Below are 23,989 nucleotides of genomic sequence, written 5' to 3'. Positions count from 1 at the left end.
ATTTAGATTAGATTGTCTGTGTTTCCTTGCAACATGTTTTATGAACTTTACAGAGATATTTGTAAAACAGAGAAGGTACAGAACAATACCATGAGGCAAAACCACCTAGGTGCTTGCAGTAATTAGGTCTCTGTGATTTTGGTTTTTTTGGGAAGGGTGCTGCTGTCTATCTCATAACAAATCCTCTAACAGTTTTCAAGTTTGGTATCTAAGGCTTCCAAAAGCTTTCTGTGCTCCTTCTGCACATTGTGAAACTGCTACGAACAGTCATATTATGACAGTCAGTAGTAAAAGAAATAACAATCAAGAAAAATTTCATGCAGAGGCTAAAGCGTAAATCCTTCCAATGGACATAGTTCATTATGTACTTGAAATAGACCTGTTTAATTGAAACAGAATCCTAAACCTTGTCACTCTTGAGACTTTCAGATCACGTTTCTTGAAGACAGTAATGAGTGCCCATTAGACAGTACAGACTAAAATTCAGCAGTGCTGCTTTCTTACAGGAAAACACCTTTCCTCTTTGAAAAGGATGAAAAGACTTGGGTGGGGGCTGTGTGCTGATTACTGAAAATAATGGGAAAACAAAAACACTAAGCAAATCACTGTTCTTTGTGAAAATTCAGCGCTAGATGTCACCTTCTTTCATAATAAAATCAGTGTCCTCGTTGTGGTTGTGTGGTACTTAATTACTGGTTGGGGCTAAACCACAACAATTAGTCAGATCATCTTCTTGTTCAACAATTCAAAATGCTGTCTTCTTTTCTTAAAAAATTATAGAATTGTAGTTTCTTGGCCAGCCAAACTGATTTTCACAAAATTGTTTATCCATCTGTTTACTGTTTGATCTACAAAGGTTAATGAGAAGATCTGGCCTGCTCGTGTCTTCCATTAGGGGCAACATAATAAAAAGCAAGAAGAATGTGCTTTACTACTGTGTGAGCTGTTTGTAAGGATTGCTATCATTACAGCCAGTACATGTAGCAGAACACAGTAATATTTGCATGCCGTATAAACATAGCCCTGCTACCTCCAGTACATCTCTTGCATTGTGCCATTTGCACAGAAACCAACTAGAGGTGGCTGCAGTCCCCATGAAGAGCTGAATAATGGTCTTCAACGTGCAGGTAGAGCTGTATAAGTTACAGTCTGCATAGGACTATCTTACTGTTGGACTCCCACGGCAGAGATACATCTTTGCTGAATACTTTGTACACCCACCCAATCTTCTCCCTGATTCCCTCCAGCAGACTGCCTTCAGCTTCACAAGTATTGTTAATAAATTCCTAAGTTTTCTTTGTTACATGCACTTAAGAAAGGCTGTTTGCATGATAGCCTATTCTTCCTTCTTCACACTTTATAAGCCTAGACTTTCCCAATCATGGTAAACTTTAAATGGTTTTATAGACTATCTGACAAAATTGGTCTTAAACTTTGCAGATATCTTTCTCCTCTCCTTTCAGAATAAATCTGACAATGACCATAGCAACTCAAATTTATGAAGACATATTGCAGACATTGCCTAGTGCTATTGGCTGGCTCCAAGGAAGCATGCACTACCATAATGTTATGGCAAGCCTACAGTTCCCTAGGTGTACAGACAAGCTGACAGTCTCAAAATCTGTATTGAACGATGATCACCTTCTCTATAAATTGCATTCCAAGTCCTCAGATACCAAACTGGTCAAAGCAGTTAAGTGCGGAAGATTACAGTCTCTCTTACTTTCTTAATAGTGAGAACACCGTCAAATTCTAGCCAGCTTGGTTTATATTCTTTTAATAGTCATATCTGTATTGATGCTTTTCTACTTTTCTCCCAAACAAATTAAAACCAGTAGACATTATGGTGAAAAATGGACCAGAAATTTTCATCATATAAAAGGATTCTGTACCAAATATTTCATTACCTGGTAAAAGGAGAACATTTAACAGCAAAATTCCTAAATGTTTGCAGATATGCAAGTCTAAAAATACAGCTCCTAAAAACAAAGTTTCGAATAGGTGTTTGTCTTCATGTACAAAGTCGTTTTGCTGAAGCTATAGCACTGTTCACAGGAAGCCTTTAAAGTGAAACTAACAGGAAATTTGAACAGGCATATCATTCCTTCATAGAGAAAGACCAAGTCTTTCTTTCCTTCTAACAAGCATAAGTGACCTCTGCAGGGATTGTGGTAGAAGGAGACCTAGGTACAGGACCAAAAGGTTATTTTTCTCAGAAAAATCTCAGAAAAAAACTGATCTCTGAAGTCTAAGATCCAAGTTCAAACATGGTTGACTTTTCACTTAGTAAATACTATGAATAAGATCAGGAAAACGAAGGAGTAACATGCAAGTAATCTTGTAAATAGGGTGAAGGAAGAGTATCTTGGGTTTCTTGTTTGAAGAACAAGTAGTGGCTAAATTTGTAATTATGCCTGTCTCTACCTCAAAAGAGTCTTTGATGATGGTCGCTGTGTTATGCAATGCCCCAGAGGAAAGTTTGAATTCAAAGGACAATGTCATTTGTGCCATCATACCTGCCTGGATTGCAGCGGAAGTGAACCTAACAAATGCACCGTTTGTGGAACAGGTAAGAAAGATTTCCTCTTGCAGATTTTTCCCCTTCCTTGGCCTCCAAGTTCACTTTCCCCTCTGCTCTCAGGGCCAGTTGTTAGAACCAATAAAATAAGTAGTGCTTTTGCTACTGATCTGCATCATAATCTTGTTTTAACCCTGAAGCGGGGTGGAACTCAATTTATTTTTAAGAAAGTTCACGAAAACACAACTCTGCATTACCCTTGTGTTTTTATGCATTTCCCTTGGTATATTTTGAAAAGGAGCTATGTTAACAGAAACAGAGAGTAGCACAAGAAAAAAAGGACAGAAAGCATACATAGTCTGCCTCTGGAAAAAACCCTATACATGCCTCCCCCAGCCTCTACACAGTATGGGCTACACTGAAATGGAGCAAGCTTGCACAAGCAGGCAGGGAGCCAGGGTGCTGCCTGGGGAAAGCTAGGAAACAAGCATGGTGGGTTCCACAACAGACTGCTGTGTCCCTACAGCTGGACAAACAGGGCTTGCAAAGACAAGCTTACCACCAACACACATAAGAAATGTGTATTTTTGACACATTTTTATAGACCTTAGGTTGAGAGAGAGTAATATAGTTAAATCTGTGGTTGTTCCAAAAAGCAGCTCTTACCCTTTTGAAGCTCCATTTTAAAAATTATTCTCTTTCCCCTCCATAACACCTGATGGGCAAAGAACTTAAAGCTATTATACACAAGTGTAGCTAGCCTGAACTGCCCTTAGAAATTAGTATTTAAGGTTCCACTTTCAATTCACTCATTAAAGAGGAATTTTTGGTGAGCTTTCTCTGAAGTCTCATAATGGATTCACAGTCTTTTTCCTTTCAGCTGCTTCTTCCACTTCATTCCTAGCCATTAATGACCATGGCTTTAGTAATAAGTGTTGAGTTTACAAGAAAACACTACTTTAGCTGGCATTAATTTGTCATAATGGTGATGAGATTGACTTTCTCACTTTTGGAAATGTGACTGAGCAGACGATTTTCAAATGGTACTTCAGGTCCCGTGTGAGGGAGAAGTTTGTATAATTGTTCCCTAAGTCTCTCCCTATGATGAACAGCAATACAAATTTCTGTATTACTGTGTGTCAAGAAATGAAGACACTGATGAAAGTCACACCCTGAGGAGGCTGGAAATGATCATTCTAAAGATTTGTACATGAAAAGTGAAAGAAACGAAGTCTGAATACTTCTGCTATGGTGCAGCAATTTTTCCCTATTATAGCTGCTTTCTCTGCAGTTTCAAAAATAAATTATGGTAAGCAAATTCTTGCTCTATAGTTAATCAAACACACTTAGCACAATAATGTATGTAATTTGTACTGTAGGGTAACCCATTACAAAACTCCCCATGTTGCAGCACATGGAGTTGTAAGCATTTTCACAGGTTTCATTCAGAAGGACTTGAAAGAGGGGACTTCCCTGTTCACCATGCACTAGAGAACGCTATTGCTCTGATAGCAAATAGATACATGCTTGCTATTCAGATTCAAATCTATATGATTCCAGAGTCTTGCTGTGACCAGGATGAGGATTAAAGTTTAATCTATTATTGACAAGACTGATCCTTTCCAAAGGTGAAATGAGCAGCTTTGCTTTCCTAATGGCAATTCTACATCCGCATGTACCATACAGTACAAATACTTGTATGTTCACTGCAAGGAAACTCAGTAATGGAAATCTCTTGATCCTTATTTTCTTAGGTTGATGGATGTAAACATTAATTATTCATTAGCATACAACCTTTATATGGCATAAATCTCCAGGAATGCAGAAGGTTTGAGGTCCTGAAACTTTTATACATTTTAGCTTATCTGGTGTAAAACCATACAAATCTATCAGTTAGTGAACAATATTAATTCTCGTCAGCTGCAGCACCAGTGCTTCATAAAGCTGCTTCTTATGCCCAAATGTCCTCTGTTGCTCACATCTTTTTTCCTGTTTGTTTGACACACAGACAGAAGAGGGATCGAACGATTCCTTTATCATGGGGAGTGCAGAGCAAGCTGTCCTCCAGGTCACTACCACTCAGAGCACACCTGTGTGGCTTGCTTTGGCCACTGTGAGGTGTGCCTGAACTCCAGCCACTGCAAAAGATGTTTCAGAGGCTACTACCTTACTCAAAATGTGTGCCAGAAGCATAGCTGTAGAGAAGGTAAGCATCCTTCAGTAGAAGTTAAGAAATATTCTACTTAATTTGTTACAGAAATCTGGTTAAGCATCTTGGTTCCAATTTTGAAATATACAATCAACTCTGATTCTCTTCCAATATCCTGCTAATGTAAAATAGAAGTATTTTCCTCAACTGAATGGGGTTACACAAGAACAAATGAGAAAAGAAATTGCTGCGAATCTTTCTCCTTTTTGGATTTGGATAAAGTTTGTTTCCAGAAACCTTTCTGAGTGCTTCCAAATGTTGGCCTTCCATTATCTAGAATTAACCCAAAACTGGTGATTTGCAAAACACAGGTGAAGTGGAAGATCCTGACTCTGAAGATTGTATCCCATGTTCAGATGGATGCCAGAACTGCAAATTAGGTAAGTATTTCCTTTATGAACCTGTATCCTTATTCTTAAGGTAGGAGAAAATCATTTGCTGAGCAGTTAGTCAGTGCTGCATTCTCTCTTCAAGTAAACTGTATTTTTCCCAGTGTATTTATTTTTGCACACCATTTCTAAATTCTATTTCCAGCATAAATAACAATAATTTCTATATTAACTTAGACATTATTCTTTGCAGCACTTTTATTTTGCTGCCTGAATGCCACACTTAGGCTGAGAGACTTACTGACTTACTGAAGTCATTATCAGACACAGAACTTTATCATAGGTGTTAAAATTTTCTAGATCCCAAAACAGATCATTTTTCTGTGCTTTTTCTTTTGGAAATAGACCTAAGGACAGACCTTAATTTTCAATCAAGAGCAACTCATTGCAATAAGAAATGCTACTGCCCTAAAAAAAATTAAAATATTGATTCATTTTCCATGCTGGATTAAAAAAAGAAGTTCCATCTCAACATAATAAGGTCTTGGCAGAGAGTTTGCTGTCTTCAGATAAATGCCATTTAACTTACTGAACTTAACTGAATCTGTATCTCAATAGTTCACCTTCACAGATGATTAAAAATATTCAAAAGACATCACAATTCATTTTTTCCACTGTGTTTACATTTAGAAATTTTTATTTCCTGTGGCTATACGGACAGGAGTACAACTGATCAGTAACTCAAGACTGAAAGGCAACAGGGTTACCCATCAAAAAGGCAGTCTTCACTTATGACACCTTAGACTACTTTTCTTAAGCAAGCACAGAGTTTAGGTAAAGTAGTGCCCAATGAGTACTGATATGCCAAGACACTTCAGTAAGACCATCTACATTGCAGAAAATAAGACTTCGCTAAAATTTCCTTGAAGGTTTATACAGAAGAAAAAAATAGACCTAAGCTTTACTTATTTTGGTGCAAATCTAGAGCAAGTCACTGATCTGCATATAGTTATCCGGAGTTACTACTTGTTGAAAGAAAGGAACAAATTTGGTTTGTTATATTTCCACCATTTTTGAAAGTGATAAACTTAGAGACTACCAGGACTATCGGTCCCCTCCTTGAATTCAGGCAGATTTCCACAGGCAGAGGAGCCCATACTGGGGTTTCTGGTTTCTCCCACTTGCTCCCTAATGTGTTTTGGGGCCTGGTGTAACAAGCACCACTGTCAATACCAGGAGACTGAATGTTGCTATTACAGAGGAGAGTGAATAGCAGGAAAGAAAACAGTGAAAGCACCCCATAAGAAAAAACAAATCAAAAAACCCACCAAAACCAGAAATCAATTCCCATCACTAGTCACTACCGTTTCGATGTTCGTTTTGCTTTTGCATCAACATTTTCCTCTGGGAAACAAGACTATCATGAACCTTCACGCATACCAAACTTATGTAAGGATTTTCATCACATGCTACTTTCTTCTTTCTACCAGTCATCAAATCTAACATGTCATACCATAAAACTCCTTGTGACTCTGGTGAACAGACAATCTGCAGGAATGCAGTAAAGCTTAACGCTTCTTCCTCTGTGACTACACTGAATTTTGCTGAATGAAGAGCGGGAGGGACCAAGTTTTAACATGATTACAACTACACTGTGGTCTTATTTGGTATAGTGTGGTATCCAGATTCATGACAGCTGTTTGCTTTGTTGTGAGGAGAAAAAAGAAGAAAAGAAATTAAGGGAGAGAATCAGTTTCAATACCAATCTTTACTAATGTTACTTTCCTGCGATATTTTCAGTGCTCTTCACAAAACTTGTGACTTTAAAATCTTTATCTCTCTTCTGCAACGGTTTAGTGCCAATCCTTGCTTTGAATTAGGGTGAAAAGCACTATGAATAGCAACTTCTCTTAAAAATAGTTATTGCAAGTAACTCAGAGGCTGATTTTCTTTGTATATGAGCTTAGTAAGCCTGCATAAGGAGACTGCAAGACTGTTCATGGGCAGCTGGAGTACAGAAAGAGGGTACTCATTTACTTTTGCCCTCAGAAGATCACTCATCACCTAAACGTTAATCATCTGTAATACCCACTACATATTTACTCTCAGGTTCTTGCACTCAAAGTTCTGACTTAAAATAGGTTTTTCAAAAGCTTCAAAGATCAACAGAATGGATTCAAGTAAAACAAAGACTGAATTAACTTTCACTGCTGAGTAAAGTTGGAAGTATTAAGATGCCAGAGTTTGGTAAGGGGCATATTATTAAGGAAACTCTGTGGTGATTACAGTGCATATTTGAGAGTCAGAGAGATTGGTTTAATGGTATCTCTATTTGGAACAGAAGTACAGCAGTGGGCTAAAAGTAAAATCCCAAGCAGCTTTTGCAAATTTCCATGTGTTCCTGAAATAAAGCATGACCTGTAAACTTCAAACTGTTAAAATGAATCAGGTAGAGACGCTTTAGCTTGTATTTCAGCTCTAATATTCAATGAGGTTTGGGGCATATTAAAAACTTAATTCATAGATAAGGTGAGCACGGTAAGAGGTTTCTCGTGTCTTAGCAGAAAACTGACATATTTAAAGAGTTCTGGAAAAAAAAAAAAAAACAAACCCAACCACCTGAACTGCCTGTCTTTTAGAAGAAATGGATTATTTTGAAAGCTGTAAAGAAGTAACACTTCCCTAACAATAACTTCAAATAGAAATAGTAACATTTCAAGGTGAGAAAATATGGGATCTGATACATTTAGTTTCACTTCTTTAAGGACTTTCTACAGACTCTTTTTAAAATTAAGCAAATGCTGCATGATTTTGCAGTCTTTCTTTGTCTTATCTTCCTTTCAACACTACTGAGGAATTCAATCTAAATAAGAACTGTAGATCAGGAGTAGGAAAAGCATTCCAATGTTATGAACATTTCTACTAGAAGTGCAACAGAAAGCTCCAGGGAATACTCTATTAAAAAAAAAAAAAAAAAAAAAAAGGCAGAAGCAAAGTGTAGTAATCATAGCAATTGGAATCAAAATTATGTAGTACACATACTGAAAAGTAGTTATTCGTATACAAATGCAAATACATTTTGTGCATACTTATGGATCTGCAAAAGACTCAGTACCGTTATCTCACAAAAAAATCATCAGGCACCTGCCCTTTCTGAAGTGGTTTGAGATCCTTTGATATAAGCTCTAAGAGATAAAAATAAAATTCTTCGATTTATACTGAGTGCAGGGTCACTTATAGAAGCTGTATGAATTTAAAAAGGAATATCAGACCACAGTGACATTACATTGTAAACCAAAGTGTAAGTGGTTCTCTTACTCTCTACAAATTACAAAGGTTAATTTTTTTTTTCTTTTTTGTAGACACAGATTAGTTTTAAGAAGGGATATATATGCTAATCAAGGTAACGCAACCACCTGTTTTCCTATTAGCCTGAAGGACAAGCAATTTTTGGCCAGATTTTTTTTTTCACAGGTCACCAAAGAATAGATTAAACTGCCACCTTTAGTCTTGGGCAATCTTGTCCTGCTTGGTGCAGGCAAGAAAATGAGTAAGATTTACTCTTTTTCAGCATGATGCCAGATGTCAGCAGACTAGAGCAAGTAGTGGGGGCAGTCTGTGTGGATAATCTCTCTTCTTGATGAGTAGTGGCCCTACAGACAGATTAAGATACAGGTATCATTCTTTTTTCAGTTTGATACTTTACATCCCACATCAGACATTTCAGAGAACGTAAAATCCACCCACTAAGTAACAATGCAGGTTATTGTTCACACAGCAAAAGGATACTGAAGTGGAAGATTGACAGTGTTTGTAATATTTTCTGGGATCCTCAGGGAATGAAGTAAAATCTGTTTTTGTCCAGCTCTGGACCCAGTTTTTTTCTAGGGCTCCAGTGTTGCAATATGCCCCTACTGCAACTACATTAAAGGTCTAAGAGCAAAGATAGGAACTGTCAAAGAGACTTAATGAAGGACAGATAAGTCTTTGTAGTTTAAATACAGATGATGCTTTCTTTTAGATTCAAGTGATACTTTTCTTTCTGATTCACTTCTTTAATTCAGAGGCTGCTCTTATTGTAAGGAGACAGAGAATCTTTAATGCTCAGACACCATTCTGTCTGCAGACACTGTCAGGTCCTGAGATGTGTAATAGGAAAATTGCCTTAGACAGCACTAATCCCAAAACGATCTACGGCTTTGTGTACACAGTGTCAAAACAACGGCTATGCACAGCAGGGTTTACCTCCCCACCTTCTTCTGCCCACTTGCTCCCGAATGCATCTGACTGCTTGCTGTTGTATTAGCCCAATTGGCATGCGCAAGTGCACAGCATCCCACAAGGTCTGAAAGGCAGACTCTTGCACAGGCAATGAAAGCTGAAGTAAGAACCAAAGTCAAGTCTTAAAAGGGTGACTTCAATATGTATAATACTAAATTCTTACAAGCTTCAAATATATTCCTACTGCTGTGCTAGCAAATGCAAACACAAAATTAGACAGACAACCTGTCTAAGAACATGTACTGAATAAATTTCAAGTCCACATTTCCAAGATTATCTTTATGACTTTTATTAGACTCAGGTCTAGTAACCTGGTTTTGGACGCTGTGGGCCTACTTTGTAGAGCAGCAATGAGCTATTGCTCTCTCTGGTGCAGATAAATCCATGGGAACCACAGGTCCGCATCACCTCTGACCATCAGGCCATGATTAAATTTTAATGACTCCTGGTGGGCACCAGAAAACACCATGAAGTCTACAAAACTAAATCCAGTTTCCTCAACAAAGGCAGCTTTTGAAAGAGAAAGTTCTACTGAAGCAATGACATTAAGGAGGAGGATTTTCTTTGTGCCATTGTGGCATCTGCCTTCCATGTCTCAGTGAAAGTTCCCTTACAGATTTAGATCACTTCAGAATACTACTCATATTTTCTCCAGACTCTTAAAGCTGTATTGAGTTTCAGAAGCTTTCTGCAGAGTAGAACTTGCCTTTTTAGAAAGCAGCCAGTGATAAGGAGAAAAAAAAAAGTAAAACTGCAGAATTTGAGCCTCTTAAAGTAATTATTCTAAGAGAATTTCAGAGTCAATACAATGCAAGAGGATAACAATCCTGGCTCTTACTTGATATGTCTAAAATACAACACATGGACCAAAATGATTTCTTAGACAGGTTCAGCACTCGCTCTCTTTATGTTACAATATGCATTTGCCCTTTTGCACCTGCACAACGAATAGACACAAGATATGAGTACTTACAAAGGTGGTAAGTGACAAACTTCTCAAATATACAATACTACTGACTTGCATATGTACACTTCACAAGCAGAAACTGCCACACTATTAACTAATAATACTAAATATGAGCACCTAGTTCATTGAGGAGCTAAATATTTGCAACAATCAGAGCTCAAGTGGATCATTGATAAATGTATAGGAATCAACAGAAGGATAGGTCTTCACCTCAGAAGGATTTGTGAAAGTCAGGCATTCTCCCAATTTGCCTTCCTGCCAGTGTCCTCCCATGGAGCCACACATTCCTGATTCAATTCTTACTCATTTACTTGCTGATTCACTTCTACTCACCTCACCCAGCTTGCAAAAGTACAACATGTTATGATACGAATATTTCTCACGACTTCCCAGAGATTACCTCATTTCCATGTAGCAAAACACCATGTGTATCGCCTTTCAACCCACCCAGGTTTCTGCATAGAGCAGCACAATGTGACTTTTCCAGCCTTTGCACAAGGACTCTTTACAAGGGCTAACACTGAGAATAAAGTGCTCTTCAATGAGTACGCAGAGTAAAGAATGTTCAGAACAGCCATTGTACTTTTCTCTTTCAAAAATACCTCACAAAAGAGACTAACACAGAGAAACGCCAAGGAGCAGTGTCTCTGAGAATAAAAACCTACAAAACAGGCTACAAAATGGCTCTTTGTTTTAGCAAGGTAAAGCCTGAGCAACAATCAAAGGTGACCCAGAACCTAACGATTTCATTTGGTCTGGCTTACAAGGTCTATGTGCAAACATACCGCTACAAAGGCAGAAAGTGAAACTAAATAATATGCAAATGCCCCACAAGATCCATTATAAAGAGTCAGATGGGGGGATCAGGGGGGTGAGATGGGGGGATCAGGGGGGTACAGTCTATAAGGCAGTGGGAGTAGGAGAGAAAGTATTTGGAGCAGATTTAAGGAACCTGTGAGATAGCTAAAAGGGCAACACTGAACAGACTCAAGCTCACAGGTACAGATTGCAATTGTGGCAGTTGAGCTCATGATTAATGAGTGAAAAGTGATCTGGTTCCCATAGCAACCTAAGAAACACAAAGGAAAACTTAATATCTTCACACCTTCTCTGATGATGAATAGACCTTGGCTTTCAAAATACCATAGAAAATTATGATAAGGATCCTTTTTTATCTTTGAGTAAATCTTCCTCAAGAGGTTAACCTTGCAAAATGGGGTTTAGATTTGCAGATAATAGGACTCGTTTCCACAGGCTTCTGGAGTGAGAATATGCAATCTGTGCAAAAAGAATGCGCAGCCAGTTCTTTGATTTTCAGTACTGACATTTCAGTGTAGGCAGAACATTACATTAGAGGATGTTGTCTTTCCTATAGTATAGGTAAAAAAGAACTCCCTTGCATGCACAAGGTACAAGATGTGAGTACTAAAGAAAACATTCTTTGAAGTTTTTCTTTCTCTGAAAAAGCAGATTACTTCCTGAGTAAAATCCAGGCTTGGGGCAAGTCACTGGAAAAACTTAAGATATAAGACTGAACCATGAGTTCTGCAAACACAGAATACTCCAGATTTTATTTAGAGTAGAAATAAGAGCACAGAAGAAAAATACGGGACCAGGCCAGAAGTTCATCTAGCTCAATAGCCACGGACCAATGAATATAGTCCTAGAATTACGAAGACAAACAAAGCATACTCCTTCAACAATTTGTAGTTCAGGAGACTCACGAATCGAAATAGTAAAGAAATGTTACCTGTCGAATCATTCTGCTGGAATTACTGAAGAACAAATATATTTAAATAAATACAATCAAAACTATCTGCACACCAGACCCTCTTTTCAGGGAAGTTTGCTGCTCCCCTAGGGCCCAGATCAGGGATGTCACTAGAAAACTAATGAGGTTAGTGCAAGCCTTCCAATTACTACCTGCTTCTGTTCTTTCACATGCATATCAGTGATGTTTCAACAAGAAGACCACGGTCAATCAAAAGAGATTTCAGGACCCTGGGGAAAATGCTGAAGGATTCAGAGGCACAGGTACTGTTTTCCTCAATCCTCCCAGTAATGGGGAGAGACACTGGAAGAAGCAGGTGAGCCCAGGACATCAACACCTCACTGAAAGATTGGTGCCTCCACCAGACGTTTGGTTTTTTGTAATCACCAACAAATGCCGGATTCTGCATGTGGGATGGAGTAATGCCAGGCACAAGCACAGGCTGGGAGAGGAGTGGCTGGAGAGCAGCCCTGCAGAAAGGGGACCGGGGGTGCTGGTGGGCATTAAGCTCACTTGGGTCAGCAGCGTGCCCTGGCAGCCAGGAGGGCAAACCGCGTCCTGGGGGGCACCAAACACGCCGTAACCAGCCGGTCAGAAGGGGGGATTATCCCGCTGCATTCAGCGCTGGTGCAGCCTGACCTTGGGTACTGTGTGCAGTTCTGGGCCCCGCAATTTAGGAAGGGTGTGAAGGTCCTTGAATGCACCCGAGGAGGGCAACAGAGCTGGAGGGAAGGGCTGCAAGGAGTGTCCTATGAGGAGCGTCTGAGGACTTTGGGCTGGTCTGGTTTGGGGAGAAGGAGGCTGAGAGGTGACCTGACTGGTCTCTACAGCTTTCTGGGGAGGGGAAGTGCAGAGGGAGGTGCTGATCTCTTCTCCCTGGGACCCACTGATAGGATGTGTGGAAACGGCTCAAAGCTGCACCAGGGGAAATTTAGACTGGACATTAGGAACCATTTCTTTACCAAGAGGGTGGTCAAACACTGGAACAGGCTTGCCAGAGAGGTGGTTAATGCCTCAAGCCTGTCAGTGTTTAAGGGGCATTTGGACAGTGCCCTTAATAACATGCTTTAACTTTAGTGGTCAGGAAGTTGGACTAGGTGATCATTCTAGGTCCCTTCCAGCTGGAATTATTCTATTCTTTCCTATCCTACCCTATCCTACCCTATCCTACCCTATCCTACCCTATCCTACCCTATCCTATCCTACCCTATCCTATCCTATCCTATCCTATCCTATCCTACCCTATCCTATCCTATCCTATCCTATCCTATCCTATCCTATCCTATCCTATCCTATCCTATCCTATCCTATCCTATCCTATCCTATCCTACCCTATCCTATCCTATCCTATCCTATCCTATCCTGTCCTGTCCTGTCCTGTCCTGTCCTATCCTATCCTACCCAAGCAACCCAAACTCAATATGTACTTGTTTCATTTCTTTGGGTTTATACCAGCCTAAAGCTCAAGGTTCTGATCTTTCAAATTAGGAATTGTATAACAGAACCGCTTACTGACTGTAGCAGTGCAAATCTTGGATTGTCTCCATATAGAAAAGATGTTTCCCTTATGAGTTCTGCCTGCAAAAGTATGTTTTGTCAGTGGAGGACCAATGGAAGCCAGCTATTCAAATTACTGGTAAAATCAGCATTGATGTCTGTGGTGTAAATTTAGGACAGTAGGTAGTAGGTTTGCATGGCAAGGGTTTGGTAGCAGAGGGGCTGCAGGGGTAGCTTCTGTGATGCAGGGGTAGCTTCTGTGAGAAGATGCCAGAATCTTCCCCCATGTTCAACAGAGCCATTGCCAGCCAGTTTGCAGGCGGGACTTGTGACCCCATAGAGGACCCACGCTGGAGCAGTCTGTTCCTGAAAAACTGCACCCTGTGAAAGTGACGCACACTAGCGCAGTGTGTGAAGAACTGCATCCTGTGGGAAGAACTCACTTTGGAGAAGTTCATGGAGCACTGTCTCCTGTGGCAGGGATCCCACACTGGAGCAGGGGAAGAGTGTGAGGAGGAAGAAGCAGCAGAAACAGTGTGTGATGAACTGACTGTAACCCCCATTCCCTGTTCCCCCGTGCCACTTGAGGGGAGGAGGTAGAGAAAGGGGAAATTAAGTTAAGCACAGGAAGAAGGGAGGGGTGGGGGCAAGGTGTTTTTTTCTGATTTGAATGGTAATAAATTAAACTAATTTTCCCCAAATTTAGTCTGTTTTGCCTGGGACAGTAATTGCTGAGTGATGACCCTTGTCTTTATCTTGACGCACGAGCCTTTCGTTACGTTTTCTCTCCCCTGTGTGGTTGAGGAGGGGAGTGATAAGAGTAGCTTTGGTGGGCACCTGGCATCCAGCCAGGGTCAAACAACCACACTGGCCCACAGTCTGTACTCTTGCTTGTATGAGAGCACTCTTTGGCTAATGCTATTCACTCAGAGGAGCTGCCTGTGTAGCAAGAAACACTTCAAACATAAGGGACCACCTCAGCATAGTGTGTTCAGAAAATGCACCTCAACACACAGAAAGTTTGTTTAGTATGCGTCTTGCCTCACATTGAGATGTTGATAGGTGGAAACATTGACCAGTGGAGTAAGAAGAGCATCTGAGTGATAGAATAAAATCTAAGACAAATAAACCGAATGCCCTTTCTTAATTATTAGATAGTACTGCTGGTGTCCTGTTTTTATTTCTGTGGAAGTACTCCTACCTTTTATTTCAGCAGGAGTAAGAATGAACCACTAACTCTTTTGGTAGCCCTGTAAGAAGTAACTTCTCTGGCTGACAGCACATTGTAGAGCTTCATGTGTAAGCAGTGTAAGTCTCTCTCCAGCACCGGTCAACTCTCTGGTGAGAAACTAGAGTGTTCTGAGCCAATATATATTTTTAAAGTCAATTTTTTAAAATTTTCTTTTCCTCAAAGTTTCCTGATCTCACCACTTTCCTGCAGTGAAACCTCTCCCAAAATCTGGTGCATTTATCAACATACACACAAGTATTTATATATTTAGATACATTTCACCGCAGTCATACAAACCATGGCACTATTTCAGAAAATGTACATTATAATGCTAATCTTTGGCTTCCATTCTTCTTATCTCCACTTCAGTTCTACTTCTAGCTACAGCATATTAAAATCCTTATTTTAACAGGAAAATATGCCTCATTCCCTTTATTTTGTCAATGAACTACAATAACACCAAGTGACATCATCCCTCTTTTAGAGTAAGGTAATTGAGATTACTGCTGTGATATTTTTCAGTTAACAAGCTTTACAGCAAGAATAACACTCAAAACATTTTTGGGTTTTATTTCTTTCATTTTCATCCTAAAAGTAACTTTAACTTAAAACAAAAAAAAAATTACAAAAACCTAGGTAGAGGTAATTTTAGTAAAGTATATTTATTTTTGGAAGATATTAAATCTGTTCAAGTTTTTTTTTTTCTTTTATGCCTTAAAAATACATATATTTTTAATTCATTAAATACTTTGGCTGAACCAAAGTTATAGTTTTTGGCCAAAGCAAATACTGACGCCATTTTTTCCCCGTATAAATCTAACTGACAACAGAATCTAGCTTTTTCCTTGGTTAAAATTCACTGCCTTCTTTCTCTTGCTTCACGATAGTATGACTTGTCAAAATAAATTACAATGCCAGAAATGAGAAGAACAAAAATAAAGCTGATTTACTGACAAAACACAAAAAGAAAAGAAAAATTGCTGAAAAACCAACAAAAATGATACATACAGACAAATACCTTCTCACACAAACTGGAAGATCCAAACCAGAGTTGTTGGTTCCACAACAGAAATCTTCATTTTTAAAGTTTACTGAAACCTGGGGTTTCAGTTGGACCCACGTCTAGTCAAAAATCTTATTATGTTTGTATTGTATATTTCAGTTATTTTAATTGAGATGCCATAAAAACTAAAGAAAAAATGGTCTAAGGTAGTTAAATATATAATTACTGTTGTTGGTGATATATTACAATTTATAGTACTTTTTTGTAGATTATTGTAAATTATTATTCAGGGGAATGTAAAAAGCAAATAAAATCTAGCAGTAACTGTTGAAATGAAACAATTACTGCAGGCTGCCCCTTAAAGGAACACTGCAATGTAATATAAAATCATTTTCCGTCATTACATTTAGTTAAACGGGAAAAGAAAGGTAAACCAGGCATTAAGTCCTAGGCAGTGAATATCCTGAACTTCTCCTAAATGTAAAAAAAGTTGAGTGTATTCAGCACATTCTAGGCTCACAGCTGAGCCAATAAATAGTTCAAGAAATTTAATTTTCAAAAAAAGTCCATAAACAAAACAGGAAGCTAAAATAAAAGTTACAATCTAAATACAGATCCTGCAAAATGTACCCCTGCACTTAACTTCAACTCCCAGCTTTATTGTATACAGTAGATAAAGTCAAGCATGTACACGAGTCATTGCAAGATCTGGGTCTAATTAGGTGGGATACTTTGAGTAAGTGCTACTCAAAAGTACAGTGGGCTAGCCATGTAAAGTTTCCAGAATTAGGATCTGCCTAAATACCATGAACACTCAAGCATAGTGAAACAGTGACAAGGATTTCCAAAACACTCTGGAGTTCATTTTTAATATGGATGAACTTATGTACTAAATATTTCATTAAGGCTCTACAGTAATACTACAAAAAAATCACTCACAGTGTTCCTCTACATATTTGAACAAAAATACCCTTCTAGCTCAACAATGCTATGCTTGTAACACTAATGCCCATACTTCCTTCCCCGAGCAGAAAAAAAGATTAATTCATTTCAAATCGGAGAGCTCCAACAGTATGCATGAATGTTTGGCCTTTGACCAATATTTAATCTTTGCACGTACCTTTTCTGTATTATAACATAGCTGCACTCCAGATGTATTGTACATGAGAAGGGTAGGGGGTGAAGAAGGGAACAGGAGTATCAGTTTATTACAGACAAGGAAAGAAACCAAATTACTTTTTCTATGAACTCTAGATGATCTTTACTTACCTAAGAAAACTGCAATAAAACCAGAAAGTCACAGAGGACTTTTTGTGTCGGAGACCTTATATTTTTAAATTGGTTGAATCTTGTTTCCAATGCTATCAAGATCGCTTTTGTTTCTGTCTTCAAAAGAGTGGCACAGACGCAACACAGTGGAAATCAACACAAATGGCAACTGTAAAATACAGATAAAATTTTAGCTGTTCTCATGACAAGTAGTCTTTTGGAGCATGACATACCAACCAACCCACTTTGCACCACAGAGATCTCGTTATTTATGGGCAAACAAAGGTCTCAGTGAATATAGGATGTTTGTTACTGCTAGTCCAAGAACTGATTGTGGCAGATTTTAAAGGAGCCACTGCTGAAGAACTACACATATAGCCATAAAATTCCCTAGACTTTTATTCTTAAAATTAATTTCCAATATTTATGAAACATAGCATGTATTAAATATCAAATTCACTATTGCAGTAATAGTTGCATATTCAGTGTTCTCTCTCCCTGCTATCAGATGATTGCCATCTTTGCATTCCTTTCTAAACTATGTTCATTATTCCTCAACAGTTTAAATTCAGAAACTATGACTAAGTATAGAAAGTGGTAGAACTTCTATTGAGTTGGTATGTCATTAAGAGAAAGAACAATGGTTCATTGTGTTGAGAGTGAGATACATATACATATACATATACATATACATATACATATACAAAATGCTGATAAACATAATATGGTATACAAAACAGCAAATGAACTTAGGTCACAGTAGCCCAATGACAGCACGTTTTCAATTTGCAAAATTGTCGAGAAATTCTCTGCCCACCTCCAAAATACTGAAGAAAGAATCAGTGCATTCCCAAGTGAAATACAGCAAGCCAGCTATTCCTATGAAATTTGTGGCCTTCTAATAAGGCATTTACTATTACCTCTTCTGTCTAAACCTCTGTATAAGCAGTAGAATGCAGGTGCTATTTGTGGTAAAATTTCTTTTGCCCTCTTCACAATATGTATTCCAATCCCCAATTTAAAGATACTATTTTTACCCATTCTTTCCTAGATATTCTCTCTTAGATCCTAAACCAATGTAAAATACATGGTCTTTACTTAATGCTCACTTACTTAACCTGAGTTTTTCTAATCTCTTTCCAGAAGACAACCAGACATTGTGTCTTTTTTTTGCAATCACTGCTGAGATCTGTCTCAAATTGAACTATATAGGTAGTCATCCATACAGGCAAAACTGAGACAGCAGTTAGGAAATAAAAATGTCCTCAGAACCTTCCACAGGCAAGAGAGGAAACAGTCCTTTCTTCATAAAAGGCAGAAAGTTCCTGGAGATCTAGTTACTAAACCCACAAGCAATCCCAGCAATGTTAACATCTCTTTGATGTATACTTTATTCTTTCCATCATAAGGACTGTATGTACCAATACCCTAATAATTTTCAAAAGGTATAAATGCACTTATTTATTATCATTATCAGCCTGGCTCCTAACAACAGTCTACACACATTGTAAGGAAAAAAACCCCATACAAATGGATCGGGGAGAAAAGTGTCATTATTCAGAAACAATACTAAAATTTCAGAAATCATTCAAAAAGAAGCCCTGGACAAACCAAATGTCTTTTATCTAGAAGTAAACAAAGTCTTTGTAGACAATATTTTCATTTTTTAAGAATATTTCCTGTCTTAACTTAAAATCTAATGCAAAGAGCACTAGATCAAGTGGTTGCTGTTTCTGTTTGTGCTCTAAGCAGTAAAGAGAACATTTTCACAGATCTGCAACATTTCTGGGAAAAACTTTACACCTCATAAATAAATTGCTAGAACTACTTGCAAAACCAAGTGCATGTTGCCTAATAAGTTTGCAAGTGTAAAGTGTGATTTATTGTAGACACAGTTCAAACAGACTCAGTGAAAAAATTGCCTTATAAGTACTATTAATATCAAAAATAATGTATAGGCATTTCATAGTAGAACAGTTTATAAATACATTCATCCAGGTTGTTCTGTTTCCTTCCGTCCTGCTGCCTTTGGGATATTTAAGTAAGGTAAAAGAAATCAAAAGCTAATGGAAGATAATGAAAGGTTGCAGAAAATATTCTTCACTTCATGTGAGCTTCTTCTGTTCATTCAACAAAAATTTTGAATGCAAAAATTAATTTTCTGAAGAGAAAGTTTACCCAAAAGACTTGTCTAACCTCCCTTTGCCAAGTATAGAAAGGTGCTTTGTCTGGCTCAGCATTTTTAAGATTAAACTTATATGTTTTTGAAAAGTTTACTTTTAGAGGTGCCAAATACTTTTAACTTATCTCTGCAACAACTAAAGAAATAGGATGAAACTCAGATTTGGATAACTTCTTTCAAGAGTTCATTTTGCCCAACCTGAGCTTCTGGGAAGCTTCTGCTTTTCAGAACAGCACTTCCTAAGCACTCAGCACCTTCTAGGTACATTGTGCTGAGAACTCCAAAGTCACAAGTCACTGTGGAAATACAGGCCAGGACCTGATTGTGGAAGAGTTTATCTTCAAAAAATGTAAACAGATATTCAGAGACAAAAATTTTCTAGTTATGGCCATAGTGATTTTAATGTAAGAAATATTGACATAAAAATGGTGTAGCAACAACTCTTTTTAGCATTCTGGTTTTAACTCTGAGTATTATTTACAGAATTTCACATTTTTAATTTCAGATGACCCAAGAATCTGTATAACATGCATTCAGAACTATTATATGTAAGTATAGCTGTATAGCTCTTCACACTTACACATTTTCTAAAGCAAAAATGTGTGCTTCACTACACAGATCTGTGCTGTGTATGCTATCCCATTCCTTAAAAGTACTGCCTATCTGAGAAGAGTAACTTTGGAAAAAAGGCTTGGGAGACGTTGAAAAACTAGCCAATCACTCACTATCAGGGCCTTTTAAAACTTATGGACTGAAGTGAACTCTGTGTATATGAAGAGAGGAATATGGAACAGAGAGGTTCCAAAAGTTAAACAATGTGCCTGGATTTGGAACTAGTATGTTCCTAGTACATTGTGTCTAGTTCTTGCATTTGCAGTTCAGTAGGCACACTTTAAAATGTAAGGAGGTTAAGCAAACGAAAAACTTGTAGATTAATTGAAAGTTTAGCTTGAATGGAGGGAAAAGAAGAAATATATTGCTTTTCAAAGAGACAGTTAAGAAATCTCTATAAAAATTACCATGACAGAAGAAAATATTGACTAAAAAGCTATTCAATTTAACTATAAATAATGGGATTGGATTATATGTTTTTACAAGTGATCAGCTCATTACAACTACAATATAGTGATTTCTAATTAAGCATGCATTCATTTTTGTGCCTACACTTAGAAAAGAAAATCAAATTAGTTATACTTAAGAACGCTGAGATTATAAAACATGACTAGTTAATATCTACCAGCTGAAGAAATAACATAACCACAGATACACTTTGAATCCATTCTTTGAGGAATTATACCTGTTCATTAGGATGATAATAGAGCTTTACCACTACCATATCTAGAAACATACAGAAAACAAACTGAATGACCTCTAAATGAACTTTCTGATGATGTTCTACTTTATCTTACAGGTATAAGCAGCATTGCTATAAATACTGCCCAGAAAATACCTACACAGATGAAAGTTCTCTGCAGTGTAGAGAGTGTCCTAGCAACTGTGATAGCTGTGACAATGATAAGTGCAACTCATGTAAAGAAGGCTTTTATCTCTCAGGTAAGCAAAGTACTAAGTATATACACATATACAAAAGTATTTTAGACTTCTTCTTTAGAGAAGGAATCTGGACCCAAATTCTCAAATTCTTAAATCTCTTCTATAACAGACAGTGGAGGCTGATGGGAATTAGCCCTTTGCAGAATTGGGTCCTTTGCATTAACGTAAGGTGGTTATGTTAGCCAATGGTGTTGTTTTGTTCAAAGGCTGCATATATTTGACTACATATTCCCTTTTTTTTTTTTCCCTAGTTTTGTTTTTAAGGCATTTCCACTATTTTGGGCAAATACAAAAAATACTGTACTTGATTTAGACTTTGTGAAAGGAGGGGTGTTTAACTCACAGAAAAACATGGAAATGTTTCCTTACTATGCACAAGTCTAGTTTTACTTTGACTTTCAGGTCCACATAAGGTAACAAGCCTTAAACACTCTGAAACAAGGTCAGTTAAAACCACTACATTCCACATCAGTGTCACAAAAGCTAGAAATCTCTTAGCTTTATTATGAAGCCATAAATCAGGCACGTCTGATTCAGACATGGTATCAAAAAAATTACAGCAAATCCTGAGATTATGGTATTCTTGTGCATTGGCTGCTGAAGATGCTCAGTAGTGGAGTACAAAAGGATCCCACTCACGGAACACTCTGTGGTCACAACCTCAGGTGATCTGGTGGTCTACATTATTTTTAACTGAAATTGGAGGAAGCTCAAAAAGCTATCAGTGTAACAACTTCTAGGGGTTTTGCTGCAGTATGCCAACCCTTAAACTGAACCACATTTACCCAAATTTAGCTTTATATTCACCAGAAACTAGAGATTCATCTGGTCCTCAAAGTTTGCATATATCTAACAATCTTAGGGAATACTGGACTTAGATTTTACATTGGGCCAGTATAATAATTGGGACTCAAACATAAACTTTTCATCCAGATTCAGACTTTTGTAAGATTTGTATGTGCCAAGATTTAGGATATGCATAAAAACCTATCTAGATATAAATTTAAGCACAGATTGGTTTGAAGTTTGTGGAATTTGTATAAGCAACTGATCTTAAGTTAGGTTTCACACTAAAAAAATTGAGGTTATATAGCTACAGAAAGTTTCATGGCTTCTTATATACTCTTTTTTTTCTTAAACCATTTCTTGCTGGAGAAGAGAGATGCCATAGGTGAGGTACCTCCCTGTCAGGATTAACAGGGATCCATAGACACCATGATGCCAGACTTTGTTTCTGTGGCAGGTGGCACATGTCTGAGTGAGTGCGGAGATGGCTTCTTCACTGATGACATCTCTAGGGAATGCGAACCTTGCCACAGGAGCTGTGCAACGTGTGTTGGGTACAGCTATGAGAACTGTACTGGGTGCAAAAATGGTTTCCAGCTATCTCATGGGCAGTGTCTGAATCCAAGAAACTCTCCACCCAGTGGGAAGTTCTGGAGTGGTAAGTTGTAACAAATCCCTTAATCGTTCCTGTTTCTCTGAAGCCTACTAAAAATTTTACAAGGAGTTTATCAAGACCTTGCAGCTTGAGTGAAACTGCACTTTTGCCAAACTTACTGTCACTTTAAAAGTATACTGACCAAAACATTTGGTTCAGAGTGTGAAATTCATCTTTCTGCAAAGGTTTTTATTATGTATTTTTATGTTTATATGTATAAATATATATAAATGTATATATAAATGCATTTATTATGTAAAATGTATTAACATTTTAATACAACTTAGGTGTTATCTTATCTCGATAAATAAAAACATGAAAAGATAAAAAAGGAAAAGGTAAAAGATGGCTAACAGATTAAGGTACCGGGAGTTCCTTACCTAAAGTACTGGAAGCCTTACAGGTTATGTTTTAGACAAGTTTTGTGGCTATCAATTCCTTGCACAGAACTGAATGTACGTTGGAAGAAATGGAAAATAATCAAATATGTGTCTGTATGTGTGTGTAGAGTGTGTGTAAAAGCAAGCTCTTTTTCCCCTTCTCGCCCCAATGTAGGAATGCACCACTGTCTAAGGGACCAAACACAGGATGTAGAACTACATTCTGGAGTTCTTGTCTTACCTTGATCACTTCCACAACCTTCACAAATTAATCAGTTCTTTCTTGGTGCCCTCATCTATAGCACGTGAAAAGTAATTCTATGTTCTCAAAAGAAATAAAGGATTTGGAAGGAAAGTGGTTTTAGAATTTAAAGCTGTTGAAAGGAATGATTTGTATTACATTTTTTAATTATTTTCCTCCATGAGCATCTTCCAATGCATCCCAGTACTGTCACAAATTTCTTGTTAAAAAAGTGTTAAATGGAAAGTGCATTGTAGAGTATTTGTCATTCCAATTAAGAGAGTTACATAAAGTACAATTGAAGAGGTTATGTTAACAAATGAGGAAGGGCTAATGGTGAATTTCTCCCCCAGCACACAAATTAAAACTAATTTGCTATGAACATTCAATCTTTTTAAGTCAAACCTGTGCAGAATGTGGAATCTCAATAGTTAGGATTGCAAGTGGCACTTTTTAATTGCATGTATCCCATACCCTCCAAAAAAGGGTAAAATTTCCTCCAGAGTTTCAATAGCTGCTTTGTTGATCGCTGAAAAAAAAGAAAATTCAGTGTCATATAATCCTTTCACTCTCTTTATATGGGTAAAGCATCAGCTGGCATAACATGCTCAGTTTTGGGCCCGGTGTTTCAAGGAATAAGTGGGCCAATTAGAAAGGAGAGAACTATGAGAAATCTAGGGGAAAAATCATTACAATGAAAGACTGAGATAAATGAGGAACTTGGAACTGAATGAGAAAGCTAAGAGGAACACAGTCAGAAAAACAATGGAGTAGATCAGGTCTCTCTAAAGTCTTGCAGTAAACAGGACTTAAAATGCAGAAAAGGAGTTTTAGATTTGGCATTGGGAAAATGGGACTTTCAAATGGAGTAATAGTAGAATTTTTGAGGACATTTGGGGATTTCCAACACCAGGGGTCTTTAAGAAGCATCTGACAGGGATGCTTACAAGAGACTAAATTACTTAAGGTCTCTTCCAGCTTTATTTTCTATCAAATACAGGTTTTTTCTATGTCTTCATTTGACTCAAATGCATCAAATAATTACTATCCTTAGATCTATATGACCTTGCATTAAAAACTAAAATACGCTAACAAGTATTTTCAGAAAAAATATTG

General features: G+C 37.7%; 1 protein-coding gene across 1 annotated transcript in view; it reads left to right on the top strand.

The window, feature by feature from the left end:
- Positions 1-23,989, top strand: part of PCSK5 (proprotein convertase subtilisin/kexin type 5) — a 247,686-nt gene that overhangs the window by 198,412 nt on the left and 25,285 nt on the right. Inside the window, exons 22-27 of the mRNA XM_027811983.2 lie at positions 2,433-2,569; positions 4,527-4,724; positions 5,039-5,107; positions 19,763-19,805; positions 20,669-20,811; positions 22,055-22,255. Of these exons, the coding sequence (XP_027667784.1) occupies positions 2,433-2,569; positions 4,527-4,724; positions 5,039-5,107; positions 19,763-19,805; positions 20,669-20,811; positions 22,055-22,255 (791 nt within the window). The remainder of the gene's footprint in view (positions 1-2,432; positions 2,570-4,526; positions 4,725-5,038; positions 5,108-19,762; positions 19,806-20,668; positions 20,812-22,054; positions 22,256-23,989) is intronic.

The sequence above is a fragment of the Falco cherrug genome, chromosome Z, assembly GCF_023634085.1.
Source record: "Falco cherrug isolate bFalChe1 chromosome Z, bFalChe1.pri, whole genome shotgun sequence".
Taxonomy (NCBI): domain Eukaryota; kingdom Metazoa; phylum Chordata; class Aves; order Falconiformes; family Falconidae; genus Falco; species Falco cherrug.
Note: the sequence above shows the minus strand (reverse complement) of the source record. Positions and strands in the feature narration are given on the sequence as shown.